Source organism: Melopsittacus undulatus, chromosome 3 (genome assembly GCF_012275295.1).
Source record: "Melopsittacus undulatus isolate bMelUnd1 chromosome 3, bMelUnd1.mat.Z, whole genome shotgun sequence".
In the NCBI taxonomy this organism is placed as follows: Eukaryota; Metazoa; Chordata; class Aves; order Psittaciformes; family Psittaculidae; genus Melopsittacus; species Melopsittacus undulatus.
Window position 1 is genome coordinate 11,297,869 of NC_047529.1, and position 23,426 is coordinate 11,321,294.

Here is a 23,426-nt window from a genome sequence, read left to right on the forward strand (position 1 = left end):
ACTGGCACAAATTGTAAACCAATTCTGATTTACACTTTATTTTCCTTATTCCTGCCTGTAGGCTAGCCTCTGCTGCCCCATGTAAATACCATATACAAACCCAATTCCTCTCGTTGGACTAAGCACATCAATACAAAAGTAAATGAACTACCAAAGTGCCCTAATTAACAATTTTGCAAGTGAATGCAGACATCAGTGCCACACTGCAGCCATTAAAGTCTATTCCTTGCCGTATCTGTTTCTGTTAACATTTCAATAGACCAATTAAATGACCTTTCCCCCCTCAAACTCAATTAAGCTATTTGAACATCAATTGATAACTTACCATGTATTTATGCAAAATGTGCAAGCAAGAGATTCATTTTTTCAATCCTAATGATGTTTTGAAGAAGAGAAAACTATCTTAACTATCCTGTCCTGGTATTCCATGGAGAGGGGACCAGAGATGGGATTGTCTCCCAAGGGAGCCTGGTGGCCAGGTTGGCATTGTGGCAGGCGGTTTGGAGAAAGCAGGTGTGAGACAGATATTCTTCTTCCATGCCATTTGGTCCCTACCAGGCAGCTGCCTTGGGAGGTCAAAAGAAAGCGGAGACAGCCATCTCTTTCAGCTTGTTGGAGTATCACATCGCTGGGTCACAGCCAGCACACTGGTAGGTGGCACAGGGTCACATCAGCCAACTTGTAGATATCCAGAACCGATTCTCTTTTTTTGTCCTTTTTTTTTCCCCCATTTCTTTTTTGTTTTGCGTTTTTACATCTCATTCTATAGTCAAAAAGCAAAGGGTACCCCAGTGCATACACCTTTCTAAGCATCCCCGGGTAGGTATGACATTTGACTTCTGCCTGCCTGCCCCATGTTAAAAGAGGTGATTTGCTGACATTTGCATTTTCCCAAGGGGCTCCTACACCAGGAATCTGTTTGTCACAAATTCAGGGGACTTGAGCGGAAGGAGTAAAGGCAACACTCTCAATTCTTTGCTCATGTTAAAGGCTAGATAAGGGTCAGTGTCTCCTCTTTAAGAGCTGGCCTTTGCTTCTCAGCACAGGTAAACAGTTCCCCCCAGGGTGTGTAGATAGGGACTGAAAGCACGGGGATTTATTTAAAATAAGACCACCTCAATCTAGGACAGAGGCATTTTCATCCTGCTGCCACGACTAATTTAGGTGAGAAACACAAATTTGTTGGCTTCAAGAATAAAAAGGACAATGACAAATTTTCCAGGAAAAATAAGAAATGGGTATTTGTTTAGGTCATTCAGAGGAAAGCTTTGGAAGTACCTATTCACTCTCAGTAGGCTCTTTAGCTCCATAAAAAAAAGCTCTAATTTTAAAGTAGGAAGAAAACAAGCAGAAAATGCCTAAGTGGAGGGGAGGAAGGCATAAACTGCTCAGCCTTCCTTACTTCTCGACAGAAAACAAGCTGTACCTGAGCAAATTAAAAAGAGCACTAAGCCCCAAAAGTAATCTTCCTTAAATTAAAAAAAAAAGGTAACAAGAAACCAAGCTAAAAAAACTACTCCAGATCTTTTCCATGTTTCTTTGAAGATGGGTAGGAGAGAAAATGAAGATCCAACTCTAACAATTCTATTTGAAGTTTTAGTTTGAATCCCTTAAAAAAAAAGAAATTCTAGTGGCACCCTGGGATAGTTCAACAAAGGCCTGGTTTCTGGGAAAAAAAGCATTGTCCCTTTCAGAATGTTAATCTGGTATATCACTTGCTACTACACCCCAGCATGTACTTTTGCTCATATCGACAATTAAAAGAATACATTTATTAAATAGTCTTATCACTGGATGTTATAGCTTGTAATTCATGCTAACTAGATAACCAAAGTAAATTTTATTTAAATTCTCATTTCTTTGTGAAACTTTGTAGATGGAGCATATCTCATGATTAACGGACAACGTCTAAAGCATCCCGTCCTCTAATCTTCCTAAAATCCCTTTTCATCCGATTGTTTAAGACTGCTTGAAAGGCTAACACCAAGCCTAAGACTGCTGCACATTTGGGGGAGGGGAGCCTCTGTAGGTTAGCTAATTAAACTGTTTGTCTTCTGAAACATTTAACTGGCTTTAGAGATTATTCTAATTAAGAATGATGTTAGATGTATTTTTTAATGTAGCTATTAAAATTAATCATAATCCAGCAATCTCATGCACTGAACTATGTAAATAGAGATGTGCTTGAAATCCTGCTGCATTTTCTTTATTTGGGAGCAGATCATTATGGATTCTATGAAACACACATCAGCATCAACGTAATTTTTAATTGAGAACGCCTTGTGAAACTATAACTTTTACTCTGTATTTATGAAAGGTAAATAACTGACCTCAGCATAGCCAGGCATTATGGTGTTTCCAAGCAGTACCACTACGATAGGATAATATTAGCTCTCATTCATACTGTACATCTTTTTCCCTCTACTTCGCAGACTGTGTATTCAATTGAAGTGAAGGAAATCCATTAATTTTGGAAGGGTCTGCAACTTGGCAATTGCAACTTCTCATGCTTTTCTTTACTAAACGTACAGCAGAGCTCTCACAAATATTGCTGGCAAGGAATTTTAAAAACAGAGACCACATAAAAAAGTTGGCATTCAAACAGAAAGAAGGGCTGGGGCTAGAAGCCAGTATGTAAATGGGTTAGTTTAGAAAAAAATAATTCTAGTAAGATTTTCTCCTTAAATAATTAAGAAAACAAAACCAAAACAAGAGAAACAAATGAATTATGATTGCAGTACACACAACAGGCAGCCTCTATCAGAACTCAGAAGGGTATTATACTCTAAACACTTTTTCTTCCCTTACTGCTGAAAGATTAATACTGGTTATCCCATTAAAGTTGGTAAAATGCCATTCTTGTGTCTTAAAGCTCTAGCATTGGAGGTCAAGAAGTGTATGCTGCTTCTTACAAGGCTAGTGTGGATGTAATCTTCCCAAAGTTACAATAATTAATGTTAAGCTTCTTTAGCAATACGTTTCTGAAAGAACTTGCCTGATAATATACTTAGAGCCTGGCTAGCTGTTTGTGTTTCTGAGCAAGAAATGTATTCTATGCTGCTCACGTACTTCAGCTTAAATCTTTAGTCAAACTAGGGTGATGATGAGCAGTTTGACTTCCAAGTAGAAATAATATTTAAATTCACAAAGGTGAAACGTTTTGGGTGTAGGGAAATCAGGGGGCACAGATACTACTTTAGAATATTTACTGCCACTAACCTTACAGATGTGCTCACTGTACAGCCATACAGGTCTATTTTAGGATACCCATTCCCTATGAGAAAGCTGCCTGTACAGGTGCAATATATTTATTAGAAGGTGATGCATAGCAATGGCAAAAGAGCTGACACTGGAGGTCTGCTCTCAGCCCACACTTTACCATTAGGTACTTTTGTACCAGGCTTTTGCCCTCTGCCTGGACGTGTCCCCACGTGCTTCAGCTCGGAAGCTGTGGTTATGAATGAAACAGGGAGTGTAAGATTAGATCTCCCTCTGCTCTAAAACTGAGATAATTTCATTTATTTCAAGCAAGCTACCTCTACTTCTGCCGTCTCAGGATGTGACTCTTTCAGTATACATTAACAGCCTGGGTTACAGCAGTTATTTCTGAGGCATCCCACAAGTAATGAAAAATGCATTTTTTCGAATGCATGCACTTTGCTGCAACATTTTTCAATGCCACCTCTATATTTCATACTTGTAATTGCTAGAAAACTAACAGACAAGCATATCTCCCAGTTAAAAAATATAAGAGCCATTTCTGTGAGTGTAGTTGTGAATGAAGGGTCTGAGAAAGCCTGAGCAGTGACACAGTAACCGAATGGAGCAGGGACTCTCATCTGCACCTTTCTTTTAGTCTTGGGCAGGAAAAAAATCCCAGTGATACGTACATGTTTATCTATTTGCTTCCATTTTCTGCCCCGTGAATGCATGCTTTATCTCTGGGCATAACGGCTTGTTCTGGTAGAAGTTCTTTTTGTCTTTCTATGCAGATTTTAATGCAACAGCATAGGTAGAAAATTCACTCTTGAATGAGTTTACAAGGGGAAATTATGTAAAGAGGTTACTAATCAGTCGATGACCTATCCTTTGAGGCAATACAGTAGACACAGGAATACCCAAAACAAGCCACCTTTATGCATTATTATTATTACAAGCAATAGGCATGGAGGCTTATTCTGTTAACCTGACAGCGAGTGCATTCGTCATCATTCAAATAGGTGAGAGAAAGCAAAAGAAGAAAAAAATACAGAACAACAACAAAAAAAGCATCCTGAAGCACAAAGCAACCCAGACAGTTTACTGGCAACTTGACCCTGAGACGGTTCCAAAAGCCAGTTTCACAGCCACAAGCGTGGTTAACAATGGTGTCAGTCAGCCAGCCAGCCCCGAAGCTGTCCAAAGAACCAGCCAGATACTGCTGCTGCCCAAGAAAAAAATATATTCTAGACCTGGCTTCTGGATAATATAGCTGTAAGGCACAGGCTCACCACAGCTGTTGACTATGTTGAAGATAAGGAGGGAGATAGAGGGAAGCTGCAATCCTGACACCAGCAGCCCAGGCTCTCAGCTACCTAATGACCCAATGCCTTTTGTCTCTCCTTTTTGCATGTACTCTGACATAAAGAATTAGTGCATTTTATGCCTCAAATAGTATACAGCCAGATGAGAAGAAATCTGCATTATTTTTGATTATTTGATGTTAGACAACTACTACAGTTTAACTAAATAGGTACTCATGGACTTTAACTTACCACTGATATGTGCCCTGGACTGCTATTAAAAGAAAACAGTATATATTTCCATACAGTGATGTGTGTAACACAGATATGTGATCCCTTTACTATATATTGCATATGTCCATATAATTTCATAATTTATTTTACATTATGTACTTCTAAAACAAAATCCAGGTTTCCTGGGACCTGAGTTTTAGTGCCCGACACTGGTAAATGTCAGAGGACAGTAAAAAACATTACGGTAAAAAGAGTGAACACAAATTCATCCCAGGATGAGATTTAATATGAGAAGTGAAAATTTTATGCTGTTACAGGAGCCGAAATCAACTGTTTAAACCCCCTTTTGTGCCTGTACTTTTTTAGCTCAACCTTTTTCCATTTCTATTAATAAATACAAATGTTTCCCTCTTACAAACCTCAGTCCTTTCTATCTTCAAAGCTGTGTAAAACACTAATTAATACATGTGACTTTCCTTTCACATGTGGCAACAAAGCATATGCTGCTTTTTCGATTGGTAAGAGTTAATTTGCAGTGACACAACATATGTGTTTACAGGGTTTCTAATGTTTGTTGTTTGGTTCACTGTGTAATTAGTCCTGTTGACAAGGAAGCTTATGCCTGAAAAAGGAGAGGTGAAGCAGTGGCTGGGAGATGGCAATCCTGCCCCGTTCTGAGCACCTGGGGTGTTGAAATTGGGTATGAGTTGGAAAAAAACGAATGCCCCAAACCCAGAAGAAAAACATGTAGAAGGCTCTCAAGGCACAGTAAGCACCTTTAAAAAGGCAGAGCTTGTCAAGATCCACCCCCAGGACTTCCTGCACTAAGGAGTATCACCAAGGTGTATCAGATACTACAGGGAGGGTAAATCTCAGCAGACTTTTAGGTCTCCAGTTTCAGATCTTTGCATTTAGAGGACCATATGCTTCCAGGTAGGATCAGCACAGATAGACTGCAAGATCTCAATGGCTTGATTCTCATCTTAGAGCAACACCACAAACTCAAAATAGCTTCAGTGTAGTCATTAGAGTTGTACCAGGTAAAGCATGGAAATCACATTGGGGTGAATGATGGAACAGTGGAGAATGGAAATAATTGAAAACCCCACCTCTGCTGTTTAAGATTCACCCTGAAAACAGCAAACATAAGATAGCTGTCAATCTAGAGCTTATCTGCCCATGCAAGATTTTATGATACTGCATTTAGCTAATGTGGCTAATGAAAGAAAACCAACCTAACAAAAATAAACCCATGAGGACAGTTTAAAACAATAGATTAAACCACCTGCATTATTTCCTGTGCAATTAAACTCTACAATTAGCATACAGTAGGAAAAATACCAAAATGGTGATATTATCGCTTATCTGGTTCTCTAGTGAATCAAATTTACAGCCACCCCCGTCACACACCGTACGTTAACTCTTTGCACCGTGGGTATGTACAACTCTGAAATATAAAATTAGTTGCTTTTGAAGGACACTGAGCTCCCTCTGGTGAAGGCATAACAAGTTTATTAAGTAAGCACCACCTCTGGAAGTATAATCCCCTCTGGCTTCTTCCATGGAGTTTATTGGTTCAGTTTTCCTAACCATGAGCATCATTAGGGCAATGCAGTAATTAAGAGTTGTTAGAAAGTGAATTCTCAAACTGCAGATTAGAAAATTAAACTATTTCCTGATTACATATTAATGGAGCACAACAATAGCAGTTGCCATAAGCTTGGAAGGCAACCAAGGGATAAATCTGTGTACTTAATTACCATAAACAATGGCTGCATAGAAATGAAGTTTTATGCACATTCCCTTCTGTAATATGTCTGATATCAGTACACACTTGACAATTCTTGTTCAATTATCTCTATTATTTAATGCGCTGTGAACGGCTCTGTGTAAATAAAATTAACCACCCCAATTACTTTGAATTCATCTAGGGACAACGTAATAAAAAAATGTGAAGAATTCTGTATGCCTATTAATCTAAAACATTACAGAAGCTTTCACCAGATTTTCTTGTCTATATTTATTTTGTCTAACACTTATTTTAGTGCACTGCTAATTCAATTACATTTACCATCAGTGGTCAATCAGCAGCAGCAGAGGGTGGGTTTTTTATTTCATTAATCCTTATACGGTACCACAAACATGCTCACCCATTGGTAAGGTACAGGATCTCGTATGGAAAATACAAATATGCTTTTACTTGAATTTGGGAGCTTGCAGTTAATCAGAAAAAAACAATTAAAACCACTTCATACCCTGTGGTCAGATAACAGGATTTCTGATAGCTGTATCCTTTTTTTCCCCCCAAATAGTTGTTTTTGCAATTAGTGAAGAAATAGTGACTGAAAAAGAGCTAAATTTAGATTAGAAATGTGTAAACTAGGCTTCTTTGTTTTTTATTTTCATTGTATTATGTGATAATTCTGTCTTTTTATTGGCATTTGGATATCAAGATGATAGACACCTTGAAATACAATGACAGAACAATTTGTAATAGAGAAAGGCACTGTCAGGAGTAGAGACAAAACTTTTTTATCCACAACAGGTTAGGCACAACACAGGTAAGTACAATCCTGAAGAAAGGAAGATAATCCTACCCCTGTCGCCATTTAGTGTCAAGAAGAATGGAAATGAATGATATTAGATTGTATGATTTCTATACTCAGTCATACAACTAACTCCTCTTAGTTGAACCTCTGTGCTGTGTTTTCTCTAAACACTTGCTCCCACTGATTTTTCTGTGACAGTGTATTTCATATGGTGTTTGTTGCAAAACCCTGTCCATATGAGTATCTCTTACATATATCCAGACAGTGATAGCAAATGTGCCATCAGCTTATTCTACAGAGTTCAAGGCACTGAAGCACTGATTCTCTTCACAGTTCTGCGATGTACCAGTAAACACTGGAACAAGGTGAGATTACATTTTCATTTTAAGAGCAAAGACCAAGGACTGAGGTTACGCCACCAGTGACATAAATTACTGGATATTAATAAAACTGTGACTATTCAGATTCAAATGGAAATCAGCAACCCAGGGATTTTAATAACTTCGATGTTTTCACACATCTTAGAAAAGTGTTTCTAGTCAAATCATGAGCAGCTGGCGCTGGAAATGCAAAGCTTCAGCCAGCTCCAAACTCTTTGCCTGGCTGACGAACTTTGAAAACACCAGCTCCCCTTTGGCCAAGAGCCAGAATCTTGGCTTCCCCAGCCAAAAAGGCTGTTTTGCTGGGCTGGAAAGTGGCAATGCATGTACAGATGAGGACCTGGGCTCTCTTCCTACAGCCTCACTTCCATTAGATGCCCTTTTCCTAATGCAGGGCAGAAGATGCAAGGGCAGCAGCAGTGGAAGGGATACTTCCATGATCCAGGTTGCATCCTAGGGACTGGACTAGAGAGCACTGTGTGGGGGACTCCTCTCTTCCTGGTCCACAGCAGAAAGGGAATGGAGTGCAGAGAGCCTCTAAGATCCACTCCTTGCAGCTCCTCATAGCTACTGTTGCCCCAGTAAAGCCAGAGTGGCATTTTCAAACTCTTACTTGCAACCCTAAACTTTCACTAAAGAAACTTTCACTAAAAAGTAAGCAGAGAGCCTAATAAAGTCAAACAGTGCCATGAGCTGGAATCTAACCAAGAACATACATTGTCCATACCTACAGCTGCTTCCCCTTTGGTGAAAGCTATGAACTCTTCCACATTTACCAAAATCTGCACTGTGCAGAGGTTAGTGTAGCTATGTATTTCTGGTCTTACCACTAGCTCATAGTAAGGAAATTCCTATCTGTTTTAATGCCTTGACACATGGGAGAGGAGATGAAGTCTTTTCGTGGGAAATGAATGTAGCCAGAATAGATACTCAAGCTGCAGCCTGAAACAATCCCTCCTGGCTGAGCAATAAAAAAGACTCTCAAACTCAGAGGATGAAGAGCTGCCAGGTGGCAAAGATTCTCCTCAGTGGAAAAAACACCCCCAGTTTGGTGCTGGAGGAGGATGAGAAGGAAGAGAGCTTTCTTCCTAGTAAGTCTAATAAAGAACAGGGCCAAGCACAGTGGTGAAGGAGAAGATGGTCCAGTCCCCAGCAGACACAACAGGAATGAGCAGACCACACTCCACCTTCCTCTTGAATTTCATTTCAAGGCAATGACTGAGTCATGATGTAAGTTTCCAGTTGTTTCATTTATCTTGTCTGGTTTTGACATATGTGGAAACAAAACTGAAAATCCCAATACAAAATGAGCTTCTGTGCTGATGGGGACAATAATTCTGCAGACATTTACTAGGACAATTCAGTGTAAGCCCTTCCCCATACAGTTGTACCAACACAACACCCTGCTTCAGCTGTCGAGGAATAAGGTCAGCAGCGAGTCTTACTTGCTTGAGGCTCTCCCCAAGCAGCACAAAATTAAAAACCAGATGTGCTTAGAAGAGAGTGTTAATTATAAAACTAACTCATTTGTGGTTCTTGTCCTTCATGTTGTGTTTACAGGATCTTTCAGCTGTGCTTGCCCATATGGATCTCCTGGTTCCTAAAGCCTGCTTCTTCCTTTTCTCAGAAAAAAACAAGTATCAGAAGACTTTTCAGCACAAATCTGAAAGCTGGCAGCGTGTCACCTTTCTCATCTTTCTGGTATGTACCAACACCTGGGGCAGTATTTGCAAAACCAGCCCTGCAGGGCTTTTCTAGCTCTCGGGCTGCGATTCCTTTCTTCCTTCAAACTTGGTTTTACAGACCACTTGGTGGTCTGTGGCAAGCTGTCAGGTCATATGGTGTTGACTCATCTTCTTTGTTTCCAGATTTCTCTCTCAGACAGTCAGACACTTAGGTGAAGCAGCCCAGACCCTTACAGGAGAAGCTGGGACTAAGACATAGGCACAAGCTGCTTATTTGTCTGTGTTAGGAAATATTTCCTAAATAGAAGTATGGAAGAAAAACAAGTGCCATCCTGAGAAAAAGAGCCACTAATAACATGAGCTACAGCAGATCCTCTGAAGCAACTACAGATGGTAACAGAGAGGAAGAGAGAAAAAGCAAGCAGAAGAGCCTACAAGAAAGCTAGGCAGATGAGGAACCAACGGAAGGGGACTGCACATGCGGCCCAGAAACAGAGCTGACATGACAGCATCTTAAGGAATAGCAAAAGATGTTCTTATCTTTTTCCACTACTATATCACATTAACGACTGTAAAAAAAGCCAACCAACAACCAAAACCCTTCTAACACTACTTTTCCATGTAAGCAATTGCAATTGCTGCCAAAGGGATGTTGTCTGATGACAAATGGGATATTGATTGACAGGGGAAGTAGTACATGAGATAGGTTCTCTGTTAAGATGGGAACCATAGTTAGGGAAGTTTGAGAATCCCTGCTTTCAAGGTTATAAAGTTAACTATAGGTAAGAAAGTCCACTTTTCACATATTTTCTCCTAAATCGTGTTTTTAAGATGACAACATAAATAGCATCTTTACCAAGGACTTGTCAAATAATTTGGTTTAAGTTAAATTCTGGATGCTCAGGAAGTGACAAAGAGTACAAAAGTAAATTTTTTATCATGGCTGCACCACTTCTCCCCTTATCCCCAGTAAAAGAAGCAGCGGGTATTCATTAGTATTCCTGCTACAACCCTTACTGCTACGCTGTATAAGCCACTCTAGCTGTGTGCTGGACTCCTCATTTTATGCAGACTACTTAAAAGAAACCACCTCATCGTCTGTATGACATGAAGAATACAGTAACTTTTGCCATATTTCAAAATACAAGAAATTTAAAAAAATACAAATGGAAGGAATCTTTTCTAAAAATTAAATAAATGACCTAAATCAAACAATAACGTGGGAGTTCTAAAACCCCCTAAGTGCTATGCTGATGACTCTCTACATACCTAGAGGCAGTATTTGGAGTTCCTTAAGACTTGTGAAACACTGTACTGGCTCTTTTGTGCTGAACAGAAGTTACACGTATAACAAAGTACACAAAAAAGTGCAGGATAACATCCACACATTTTCTCTAGCTAAATAACTAAAGGTCATGTAATGCATTTGAAAAAGTACTTCAAAAGACAATAACGCGTAGAGGTCCTATTAAATGAGAATTCATCCAGGACGGAAATAGTTTCTGAGTTACGTGCTTTTGCAAAGCTGTTTAAAAAAAATCAAACCACCTGAGAACATGAGAAAGTAAATACATGTAAAAACCATGCTAATATTTGGACACATATGGCAAGCTCACTTCAAAGTACTGAACTGCAACCAAAGTCTGGATTTCAAAACATAACACTGGATTCAAATCTACTTTAAAATCAGCTATTTTAGTTAGAGACAGGCTTCAAGTTTCTAACATCACATATACATATAACCTATAAAAACAATTTATCCACAAAGTAATTTAGACCAAGTAACTTTTTTCCCCCAAGGGACAGGAAGAACAGTTTGTGGACCTATGATATTATTTAGTTTTGAAATATCAAAGCACATGTTTCCAACTGATGCATTTTAATCTCTCCATCTCTGATGACCATCAGCACTTAATATCCATCTAACATTCACAGCCAAAGTCAAAACCATCACTCTTTTAACAAGAAATCGCCCATACACTTTAATCCTTTCAATTGCACCTTACAACACCAAGTATTTCAGACTTTTAAAACCTACTCTCCTGAAAATAAATAAATAAAATAATTGTGGAGCATCAGTAGCCAGATAGTATTCTCAAATTTCAGTGATCTAGTCAATGGAGCCTTCCCCCATGTACTGTGCTCTGTTTCATGCAGTACATGGCTTTAGCTGGCCAAATCTTTTTTTTCCCACTGAATCAGTAGAACACTGAAGATCTTACTTTTTTTCTTTTTTTTTTCCTTTTTTTTTCCCTTTTTTTTTTTTTTTAAGCAGTGGCATATCAATGAGGCACAGATGTGTATTCCAACTCTGCATGGATGAGCACACTGTTCAATAGTGCTGGCTCACACGGTATCAGGGCAAGTTATCACTTCCCATGAAGGCACTCTTATCACCAGGGCCCAGAGAGGTGGCTGCAAATCGCAGCCTTTTTATTTTCAAGGCAGTTTTGCTGAACATTCAGGCTTCAAAGATTCACACTTCCAAAACTCTATAAGAGTTTGTGAACGCTCAATTTGCCAAAACTGTTTACAGTGTAATTGGGCACCGTACCTGTGTCCATGAGATAGCGAAGGCGCTTCTCCACCAGCGCGGCACGGGTGTCAATTTGCTTTTGCTCATTCTCTAGTGCTGCCAATTCTCCTACAACATACTGACTGGTGTCTTTGAACCCTTTCTGTTAAAGAGAACAAACAAGAAGAAAAAACATCACTTGTAAGTTGCATTTTTCCTTTCCACAAACACTTCGTAAGGCACTTACCTAAACAACCAAATATCATGCTCACTACCAAAAAGCTAACACTTACATTTCATAAACTTCACAATTTTGCCAAATGTCCTTATTTGTTTATTAAAACACCCAGGTTTTTCTTTAGGGAACATTTGATTTTGCAGGTTTTTTACTACCCTGCTGCTTTTTGAAATTCCTCTGATTTATTTCTAAGTATATAAAAGCTGCTGTAACAAAGCATAATGAAAGGAAGTGTAATCCAAATAAAGCACTATTTAACATGCCATTTCTACTCCATTCAGGCCTTATTCAATTTTAAAACACTAACTTTAGGGGCTAGAAGAACTAGCGTGAGAGTCTCTAGTGAGAATTAAAAAGTGGGCTTTTGAGTTTAAAACCAAACTCAAAACAAGCTCCCTGGCTTGTTTAGCTCCTCTGGGTCAACTGTAGCATGGAGGCTCACCAGCCTGGGCTCTCATGCTTCTCTGGGTTTCTGTGACTGCAGGCAATTGCCCTCCTACATGGTGATCTGTGAAAATACCACTAATTAGTCTAACTGTGATTCTTATCCTGACAAGTGGTGACAAACAGCACTGGGCAGATGCTCAGGTGCACAGGGACTAACTCGAGCTGTCCTGCCTCTGCGCCTGCTCACACCCAGGCAGTAGGCAGCCCTGGGATGCCAAGTTGATAAATCATATTGAACCTTATCAAGGAAGCTGTGGAAACACCAATGAGTAAAGTTTGCCTCTTGTACCCTACAACTTTTCAGCATTGCTCTGCAGATGACCACACAAATCTCCAAATGTTTCCAAAGCAGTCTGGCTGTCCTAGTAGTATTGCCCAAGAACAGTCACGTAGTACTTCCAAGTTATTCTCATGTGGCTCAACAACTTTCACACAGTGTTTTGGCTGTACCAAGTTATTATGGGCTGTATACAATGCTGAAATGTCATTCCTGAAACATGTTTTGGCATAAGTTAGGAGAAGAAAAATACTACTGAGCAACTCCATTCACTTTTTCCTCCATCTGCCCCAGAGCCTTGAAGAATGGTTTGAATCAGGAAAAAAAAACCTAATCATTAGCAAAATAATTTAATATTTCATCTGCACTCTCTAAAGGATGCAACTATAATCACTGACCTTTGGGAACAGAAAAATATACAGGCTTTTTTAAGGAGACTTATTTCCCTACCAGAGGCTAACTTGTTGCTGCATATTTCGTTGGACATTTTCAATTGTTTTTCTATAAATGTGCCTGAAATCATAAATTCAGCTTCTTATTCAGGCAACAAGTATAACAATCACATCAGCATATTATTTCAAATAAAGACATGTTCAAAGTGAAGGCTAATGGCATGGCTGAGCTCCCTGGACCAGTAACGAGCACAGAACTTTGGAATCTGGGGTACCTGAATTTAAATACATTATGCCCCCATTAATTCAGTCTTTCTCTTTGTACACAACAGCCAACAGTATCAGCACTAATGGAAACCCCTTTTCTACCTGTTATACAGTCAGAAAAACAACAACAAAACTCCCTGAGAGCAGTCCCTGAAGAAAAAAAATAGAAGATAAAACTAAAAAAGGGAAATCAGGGGAGCTGAGGTGATGTGCAGGCTATTGCCTTTCATCAACTATAATGAACTGAAAATAGTATGAAAACTTCCCTAATGTCAGCATGCATAATTGTTAACAATTGTGATTAAAAGATGAAAAGAAATGCTGTGTCAGGCTGAAATATCCCAAGAGTTCATGTGCACCATCTGCATATATAATGTGAACTTACTGTGCCAGACCTTTTCAGCTCTGCAAAACTACAACTGGCCTAAAAATAACTCCAGCTCGTACAAAGTTTGATGTTTTGGAGTAGATATGACAGCGGTACAAAATCACTACTCAGCTCTAGATTGCTTCAACAAAACCAACAAATGTGTTTAGGTAAATTGTGGACAGCAACAAGCGACCACCATCAAAGGCCGTGTTGTGTTTTTCAGACAAAAAAATTTCAGGTTAAAACTTGTTCTTCCTGCTTCTGTCCCGCAGCTGTCCATCAAAACCAGCTTTCTCCCTGCGGTCTATCAAATATTTCCCTCACAAATCAATTTTACACATGATCAGCCCATACCCCTACTGAGCTGAACCTCCCCGTTAATTAAGTGAAGAAATTACCATATATATTATATTAATGCAAACATCATTCAGCTAGTAATTCACGGCTGATCTGGATAATGGAAAGGTTGAACACCCATTAACCCAAGCCAACAAAATGGGTTGGCTGAGAAATTCTAGCAGGTCTCATGTGACTCTTCCCTCTAACTGCAGCTCTGCGGTATCTGCTATTGTAATAATTAAAATCCTCCCGGTAGATCAATACTGGAATCTCTTTATGGGAAGTGCCCTGATGGAAATGTCTCAAGGAAGCTGGGGCTGTGGAACTCTGAAAAATTCATTTTTTTTATCTGACAATTATCACCACACTGCAGACTAATTCAACAGTGCACCCCTCTCACTCTGCTTTGAATGCACTGGAGATTGACATCTAAAAAAACCTAACATCTCATTTTAACAAATAAAGGCACTATTTCCACATACAGTTTGGAATTATCAGCAATCATGAAACCAGACAAAAAATTAATATACATTAAGCACTTCATCTTCTGATGGCTTCCTCTGAGTCTCAGTTATCGCAGCCTTCTCCTCATTTCCTCTCTTTGTATCTTCCTGTATTGATCTCTGCCTTTTCATCTCTTGAAAAAAGGGAAAAGACATGTAAAATTATTATAAAGCTTGATATTTATGTATTGAAATGTGGACTTACATTATCGGGTTTTCATATATTTATTGTTAAATATTATTAAATCATAAGATGGGAAAACAGGTTTTATATTTTCTCCTACCTGGTCTGCTCTCCACGTATTGACTGAAAGACTGGAGCTGAGTTTTTCTGACGGTAGAGTCCTTGCTGAACACAACAGGATTTCTAAACCGTTCTGCTGCTTTTTGTAATCGCTCAGCACGATGTTCCTCTGTTCCATTCTGCTAGGGGAAAAACCAGACACACAACAGTTTCTTTTGTTTACAAATGGAAGACACAAATTCGAAAGGTACGTTTCAGTGAGGGGACAGGATACAGCTTTTGCTTTCACAACTCAGGCTGTGGTTTATATAGGATGAAAGTATCAGCTGCGTTAAAAAGAGTGATTAACTTTTCCCTGTTTCTGTTTAACATGTGATGGCAACGCCTAGCTTTTTGCTATACGTGGGCACCCTCCTGCAGGACTCTCTACTTAAACAGCCAGACCTATTAATTGTGAAGGGCATTTGCCAGCGATGCTGATTTTAAAGGAAAAAATCACAATCACTCCTTTGCAACTTTGATTTGCCAAGCACTGTGTGCGTGCTGCTGCCAAGTAGCGGCGTCTCTACCCCTGAACACGATCTGTATCGTTTTAAAAGCATGTTGCCTTTAGCCTGTCTCCCTGCCCGGCAAAGAAATCTGTCGTTTTCTGTAGTCCCACAGACTTGTATGACAAGAAGAACTAGTTTCTAATTTTATGCCCATTGAGATAAACCACTAATGCTGGATGAAGGCTAAAAGGTAGGATTATAATACTACCCCACTGAACTGCATTTCATCGGCTATAACTTTCCAAAGCCAGATTTGTAAGTAAGCCCTTTACAGCTAAGGAAACTACAATTATCTTTTCCAGGGCTTCCTATGTTAATACTGGTAACAAATTCAAATGATTCTATCAACACGAAATATCCCAGAAGACTGAACCACCGCAGTGTGTGGAAGCTGCAGATACCGAGGTGCTGTGTACCAAACAAATATTTCATTTTATACCTAATCTTTTATTATTTTTATTAAGTGTTTTGAAAGTAAATAGGGAAAGGCTAAGATGCATGACTAATAGCTAAGCCTGCTGAATGCTGAAACTGGTTATCAAAAGCTACCAAGACTTTGCCCTTCCTCTGCATTGAGACAATTGGTAATGAGGGAGTTCTCCAATGGCCTATTCTCTAGCCTCAAGGAGGCCGGGGATACACAATCCCCAAGGGAAGGTAACAGTTTATCCTTTTCCACAAACACAGAATGCCTCATTTAGAAACGTGTAAACTGCATTTTATTAAAAAACAAATCCACCTCAATGCCAAGAGCTCCATGAGAACAGATGGACACCATATATTCCTTATAATGCCGCTTTCCAACTCCTCCTTAGAAAGACGCACACAGGGATAAACTGTTAAGTTGCACCTTTTGTGGGAGCACCTTAGAAAAAAAAATTAATCGGCTCCTTCACAGAAGCTTTTTTTATAAAGAGAAATACCATTTTCATCAGGTTAGGTGATACCAAATTACCCTAAGAGATAGCCTGTGTGTCATTTGTCGAATTAAGCTTACAAAAAGTATTGCTCATATCCCTTGGATGACTTTTCAGCTGCACTAATCGGGTGGTTATGATTCCAGTTAAATAAAAGATGGTTTCCTGTTATTAGCACAATAACCATCTGACAGCCTAAACCACAGTCTTTACCAAAATAAACAAACATGACTAATTTTTTTAGGCCTGGCAACATGCTAAAATATCAGTGTGATTAGCCAGTAAATCCCATTTTAAGAAACCTTTTTATGACTGGGGACTTCTGCCACTTTACAAATGTATTCCTCTAAGCCCACTAATTCAGTTAGCCTTTTCAATCCATTGTATTATTCTTGGGCCAGCTTCATTTTGCATTAAATCCACTGCAGAAAGCTAAATTGAACGCAAAAATCAGACTTGATCCAGGCTTCCTTTTGTTCAAAGATAGAGACCGAAAGTCCTCTGCTGCTGCCACACACTTTCATCACCAATTTATAGGAACCGACAGTGTAAGGGAAAAGCAATGAAAGTCATTGTTTTGGGACTTCAAAGCATCTCTGTATCTGGGGAAGGAAATCCTTTCAGTCAGCAGTGCTTTCCCCACAGACTGCAGGTGGGTGAAAAGTTATACCCAACTGGAAGTGCCCCAGAGCCATAGGGATATTAATGACATACTGGGACTATTTTTTTTTAAAGATATATAATAGTAAGAACTCAAGGGGTCTAATTAAGAAAATGAAATCGAAAACCGATTGGTGTGCATTTTATGCTGAAGTGGTGAACATTAAAATAGGCAAAATTACCACATACACCATATAATCACATCTGTTTTTCTCAGAAGCACTCGTTGTCAAGCACCCAAGTATGCACACCTTTAAAGTGTACCATGGCTTAACTTCAATAGAGAAAAAACTGAGGGTCAGGCTTGGGAAAGAAGCAAATCACTGAGAGTCCAATCCTCATATCAAAGTCAGGGAGAGCCTCGCTGCTGATTGCACCAGCAGCAGGATGGAGCCCGTGCTGCATTTCTGATTTAAATTACAAAACTAAGTCAGAACTAAGAGACGCTTCTTACATCTGTAAGTGTTATGCCAATGACAAGTACCAAGATCAGAAAAAAAAAGAAGGAAAAGTGTTGATTAATCAACAGGAAAACACCCCAGTGCATCACAAACTATGCAACAGCACTGCCATGAAGATTTTCTGCATTTCTTACTGGGAAGGGTTTGATAAGAAATCATTTTCCTCCTCACAAAGTACAAACCGGAATTCGGAACACACAGGTACTGAGACAAAAGCGTTAATCAAAACTTACCTTAATGTCTTGCTCTGAGCTATCAGTTACAGCTTTCTGAGCAGCACTGGAGAGTGAATTTGCCACCTGTGGCTGAGCTTCTAGGAGCTTCTTCAGCTTCAAATCCACCAACTTACTGTTTTGTTCTGCTAAATATGCAAATACCACATACAACAGAGTGAGATGCATTTAAATGCAGAGTCGCTACAACAATGTAGCAATTTAAAAGGTAGATTTAATTCACTTTGCTATCATTTCAAACTAAAGAAGTAAAAACTAGAAGGAAAATTATATCTATTTTTTGCAATTTGGATTGGTGTAGATTTGTGTAATGTACATAGATAATTCCTAACTTTTCTAAAGAAATGTATGTAGCACTCAGCTGAATAAGTAAATGTGCTTGAAGACAGTAGATGAAAGCCACAGAAAACAGACAAAGTTTAATTTAAGTTACTCTCAATCTGTACATCCCTATGCTTTAGTATAAAATCACACTTAAAAAGCCACTGACTTTAAGATGACATATAACAATTTACCACATATTCTGTGTACTGATGACCCCTCAAGTTTGTGAACTCCCAATTCATCCTACAGCTCCTTGGCACAGCTTCTCAAGTATCAAAAGAGATCATTTCCAGTAACACTTTACTATGATTTACAGAATATGTTGAAGCTGCGGGAGCCATAATGTGCTTCATACCTGCATCAATGGGACAGATTCAAAGTCTGCCAAAGCCCCCAAATTTTTTTTTATCACTTTTAGCAACTTGGATCAGAGCTCAAGGAAATAATAGTTGAGAATTTTACCTCCCAATAATGCTCATTCTGTATGTGATTGTTGACTATATGAATTTGTAACACACCTACACACACAGTTACCTACACATACACACATAATAAGGAGAAAGGTGTTAATAACAAACCACAGAGCAGATCTATGGAGCTAACCCTGGGCAGGAAAGCAGGATAACGCAGAGAAGCCCCCACACATACACTCTACATGCAGCACCACATCTGTGCCTTGGGTTAAATGCAGATTAAATAGCAGTTGGGACATATTCTACAGCCTGAGGTTTTCACTGCTGGCTGGTGACTAGCTGGCATGGGAAGTGGAGCCATGACTGTTTTGCCACACAGCTCCTTCCAAGGTTTGGAGCGCTCCGATTCATATAAGCCAAAATCTTTTTGGCATGCTGGCAATCAAATGATGCCTGCCACCAGCAGCGACAGGCTGGGATGGGTTATGACGGATAGTTTCCCTTTCCTTTGGCACACCCAGTCAGGGTGTCCTTAATTGAGGCTCACATGTAAGTACATGCACATTCTCGTAGGTTTATACATAAACATCATGTAATAACTATGATATAAGAGGTTCACATTTTATCAGATACATTCATAGCAGTGTAGGGTAGAAGTTCTGACAAATACAGACAAACACAGTACTTAAAACCAACAACTGGCAGTAAAAATAGTAATAAAAAGGTTTTATCTTCTTGAGAGAGATGGGAGGGACTAAGATTCAGCAGGGGACAAATTAAGATGGTCAATAATGATCCCAAATGTAAAAAGTCCCTTATAGTTTTGTGTGTAGGTGCTCCTGGGAGATTCTGCCTTCATTAGAACTTGGTATGAATTGGCATAATTCCACAAAAATCTACGTACACTGATTTCTGCATTAGATTGCTTTCTGTATTATTGCCCATCCTCTTCCTTACTCACTTGTACCTCTGGCTACTGTGCAGACTGAACTGCAAAATGATGTCCTAGTTTTTCTCCAGTGTCTTCCCATGATGGAGATGAAGTATTGGGTAGTGGGTTTGTACCCCTGAGAAGACACCTCAGTTTTTCCTGAGGCCCACAGAAGTAAGTGTTGGTAAGTCACTGGGGTGATGTGACAGGAACATTCATTTACTGATTCTCTGTTCCTCCTAAATGAACTGGTATTAAATGGAGTATTATTTGACAGAATTCTGCTCTAAATCAGCTTAATTCAAATGCTGGAATTACTAAATATATTATGTGTTTAGAAATCTTCAAGTAAAAAAAAAATAAAGGACATGACTCAAATCTTTCACATTCAAAGAAGACTAGAAAGTGCTATATACACATCATTGACAGTTTAATTTACACAAACACTAAATGTTTTGATTTAATATATTATGGGCCACACACTTGAATCCAGCTGGCATGGGCAGAACCAAGTCAGAGGATGCTGTAAAGAAGCTCTCTCTTGTACTGCCTTTTTCCTTGATGCTGTCCTGTGCCTACCACACTTCTCTGGGCTCAAGCTAACTTGTTGTAAGCAGAAACGTCCCGGCAGAGAAGCTCACCACACTACAAAGATGCCCTCAGCACTCCCCAGGGCTGCTGATAACAGGCAGCCTGGTACAGGGAACAAACTCCTTCAGCAACAATCTGCAAGCAGAGGAGCCCCTTGCTGATGGGCATTACCTTTGTGTCTTTAAAGCTCTAGCTCCTTGTAAAATAAGCATCTCCCTTGTAAGATCCTGACATACTTATCATCATATTTATCACCTGAACTCCAGTTCTGCTTGATTTTTTTTAAAGGGGAAATACCACTACTATGACTTATTACCTGACGAGCATGTGATTTGATTATGCAAGCGTTTCTACAAGAATATGAATGCTTTTAAAATGTGTTACTTAAAAAAAACTAGTGTTTGAACATTATAACACAAATAAAGTAAGTAAAATTCCATTCAAATTTATACCTCCATGCCACCACTGGAGCAACAAGGTATAAATATACTAGCTGATCCTTGGGAAGGACCTGGAGTGTTACCAAGTCTATGTGGACATATAAAGCCATGTTTACTCCTCTTCACTGAGCAGATGGGCCAGGATGTCAGTGCAGAGAGCAGCAGCTGTACTCACCAAGGTGATTGCTCACTCCTCTGCCTACTTTGCTTTGCTGGGACAATCCAGGCAGGGTGCTTTCAGGTGGCTCTGCTTTACAAATCTGGCCTGGGGTCCCCTTGCCCATCAAACAAGCAAGAGAATTTAAATCTGCCATTGTTGGAAATAATGATTTTGCTGCTGATACTAAATTTCAACTAAACAAATGAATGCAAAATATTCAAACAGAATAAGCATTAGGTTTTAAAATAATAAGAAAAGACACAAAGGAATAAAGGTACGACAGAGAGAAGCAGCACACCAGTACTTAAATGATGATGGAGTGTTAGTCATGCAAAATACACAAAATAGCCATTATTTAAATTACCCGTTGAATCAAGGTCATTTTCTAGGTTAGTAAGCTCATCTCCACCTCCAGTAACAGAGCATTCAGGAACCTCCTCGTTAGTATCTATCTCAATATTATCATCATCCTCATCCTCATCTGTAGGAACATACAGTATTAAGGTTAGTATTTTCTTATGTACATGCACCACATCATTAAAACCAAAAAATGAATGCTTTAGAGAACAAGCTGAGTTATGATAAAAATGCAAATCATGAAATAAGTCTGGAAGCAGATTTCACTTTGTCCACTCATGGATTTATCTTTAAACTGATGCAATTCAATATACGTACAGGGGGCTCTGCTGGAAACTCCTCTTACAATAAAGGTAAAATCTGGCTTCAGCATTGGCTGTTCTCTGTGCTGAATCTCTGGCTAACTCTGAAAAGCACACATGCTTTTCCTTATAACTCAAGTCAAAATAATTTCTCCTAGGCTCTCAGTTCTCTATAAAGCAGAATGGGTGCTGATGCCAGCATATGGCAGGTTTGGATGGGTTTGGCCAGCAGAAGGACCTGGGAGCTGTGGTCTCTTGGGAAAGGTGGCAGCTCCAGGTACTTAGTTCCCAGCTTGGTGAGACTTGCTACTCCTTACTTGGCACAGAATATCACAGAACAGTGATCACTGTACCTTGCTTAGGTGCTAGTCTCTGATACAAGGAGAAAAACTACCCCCTGGAACATCATGCTTAGCAAGTGCTGACCTTAGGTGTAGTAGCCAGAGCATACTCACAGATTGCTGCCTTACTGCACCACTTTGAATCAGCATTGTTTGCAAGCTACATACATTTTAAGTAAAATAATAATTGTAATTATACTTTATATTTTTAATGGGATCTTTCTATCATGTTTCTCAGAGCAACTTATGAATATCACTTGTAAATGAGCCCCATAATGTTTTACGAAGTAGGCGATTATTATAATTACAATTATGACGATGATGTAGGTAAATTATGGCACAGAAAGAGTAAGTAACCTGAAGAAGATCAAATAGCATGTGCTGAATTGTGAAGCAGATCCCAGAAAAAATCCTGACTCACATTTTCAATACAAATATATAATGAAAGTCCATAAAAGCTAGATTAGTACTTTAAAAGCACATAGCTGCATTGTTTTTACTCACTTTTAAGTTTCATATCAAATGCTATCTACACTTGTTCAGACTTCTATGCACATTTTTGTCCTATGTATGAATGCATGCATGTAAAAATGACAAAAAAGAGAAGGCTGGAATGTGTCTGGGGAAAGAAGATACATAGTAACTAAAGAAACTTTAAAACACAATAGGAAAAAATACTGATTATAATTTCAGCACATTGGTACATTCAAACACCATATAAACAAAAGGGACCCTAAACATAGCACCAAGATGTCATAATTCTGAATACCAGAAAGTTGAGGAAGTTTGAACCAGGATTGGTGCTGATCACTCATCATCTGTCACTGGAATACATTAAACTTCATCCCCAGACTTGAGTTTGCACTTCAGGCCCACACTGCTGACATGAAGGTCACACACTTGTTTCTTTTCTTTACCTCTTTATCTCCACAGTCCCTATAATTCCCATTTTAGCAGCCTCTTCACATTTTTTATATGTCTGCTACTGTTTTCTAACCAGCTGCTCCCTCAATTTCTCTGTAATTAATCAATGCCTTTCATAGACCTCTGCTAATTCAGAGTAAGGTTCTTGCTGCGACAGACAGGACCAAAGAAGTTTCCATTTCAGTCCTATTCAACACCTGCTGCATGTATGATGGAGCAGCAGTGTGTGAAGCAGGACCCCTGCGTTTCAGCTGGCCACCATGACTTCCCTGGGCTCCTCTCCACTAATTCTCAATGGTCCCTGGAAGAGTCAGCTTTCTTCCAAACTGCCCCAGCTTGAGCCAGATGGATGGAGAACATCTCTCCCCAGCCAAAGCAGGATCTGTGACCAGATCTGGGACCTGACAGATGGTGTTTCAGGTGTACAACTGGATGGGCAGAAACACTCAGGACTCTCTACAACATCCTTTCTGCTGCAGAGAAATTCACAAAGATTGTTCTGTGATCTGGACTGTAGTCCAGTAGTAGTGCAGAGGTAGGTCACCAAAGTAGAAGGGCACAGTGTGATCATCATGGAGAATGGGACGGGGTAAAAATTAGACTGAAGAGAAAAAAAAGAATGCTAAAGCAGCAATGGCAACAATTCTGAAGTTCTGAATTTTCCTCAAAGCATCTCTGCTTTTTCTAATGAGAACCTAGACTTCTCACAAGATTGTATGGTTGTGTCAGAGAAATTCGGTGGCACTCAGGCCATGGTACTCTCAAACACATCCTGGAGATCACAGTGGCACAACATGTCTGGGCTAACAGCAGCAAAGGGCCATGGATATTTGGAAGAGGTGGAAGAGAAAGAAAGAAGGGCACTGCTGTTACAGGGGG

The 23,426-nt window shown here is 39.4% G+C and overlaps 1 protein-coding gene across 8 annotated transcripts in view; it reads right to left on the minus strand.

Moving 5' to 3' along the window:
- EHBP1 (EH domain binding protein 1) overlaps positions 1-23,426 on the minus strand; it is a 223,812-nt gene that overhangs the window by 24,600 nt on the left and 175,786 nt on the right. For 2 of the 8 annotated variants that reach the window (XM_031047567.2, XM_031047566.2), the window contains exons 16-20: positions 20,988-21,104; positions 17,765-17,892; positions 14,983-15,124; positions 14,726-14,832; positions 11,905-12,028 (exon numbers count right to left, since the gene is read on the minus strand). In XM_031047567.2, the coding sequence (XP_030903427.2) occupies positions 11,905-12,028; positions 14,726-14,832; positions 14,983-15,124; positions 17,765-17,892; positions 20,988-21,104 (618 nt within the window). The remainder of the gene's footprint in view (positions 1-11,904; positions 12,029-14,725; positions 14,833-14,982; positions 15,125-17,764; positions 17,893-20,987; positions 21,105-23,426) is intronic. The other 6 variants (XM_005147432.4, XM_031047569.2, XM_031047568.2 and 3 more) reach the window with 6 other exon arrangements.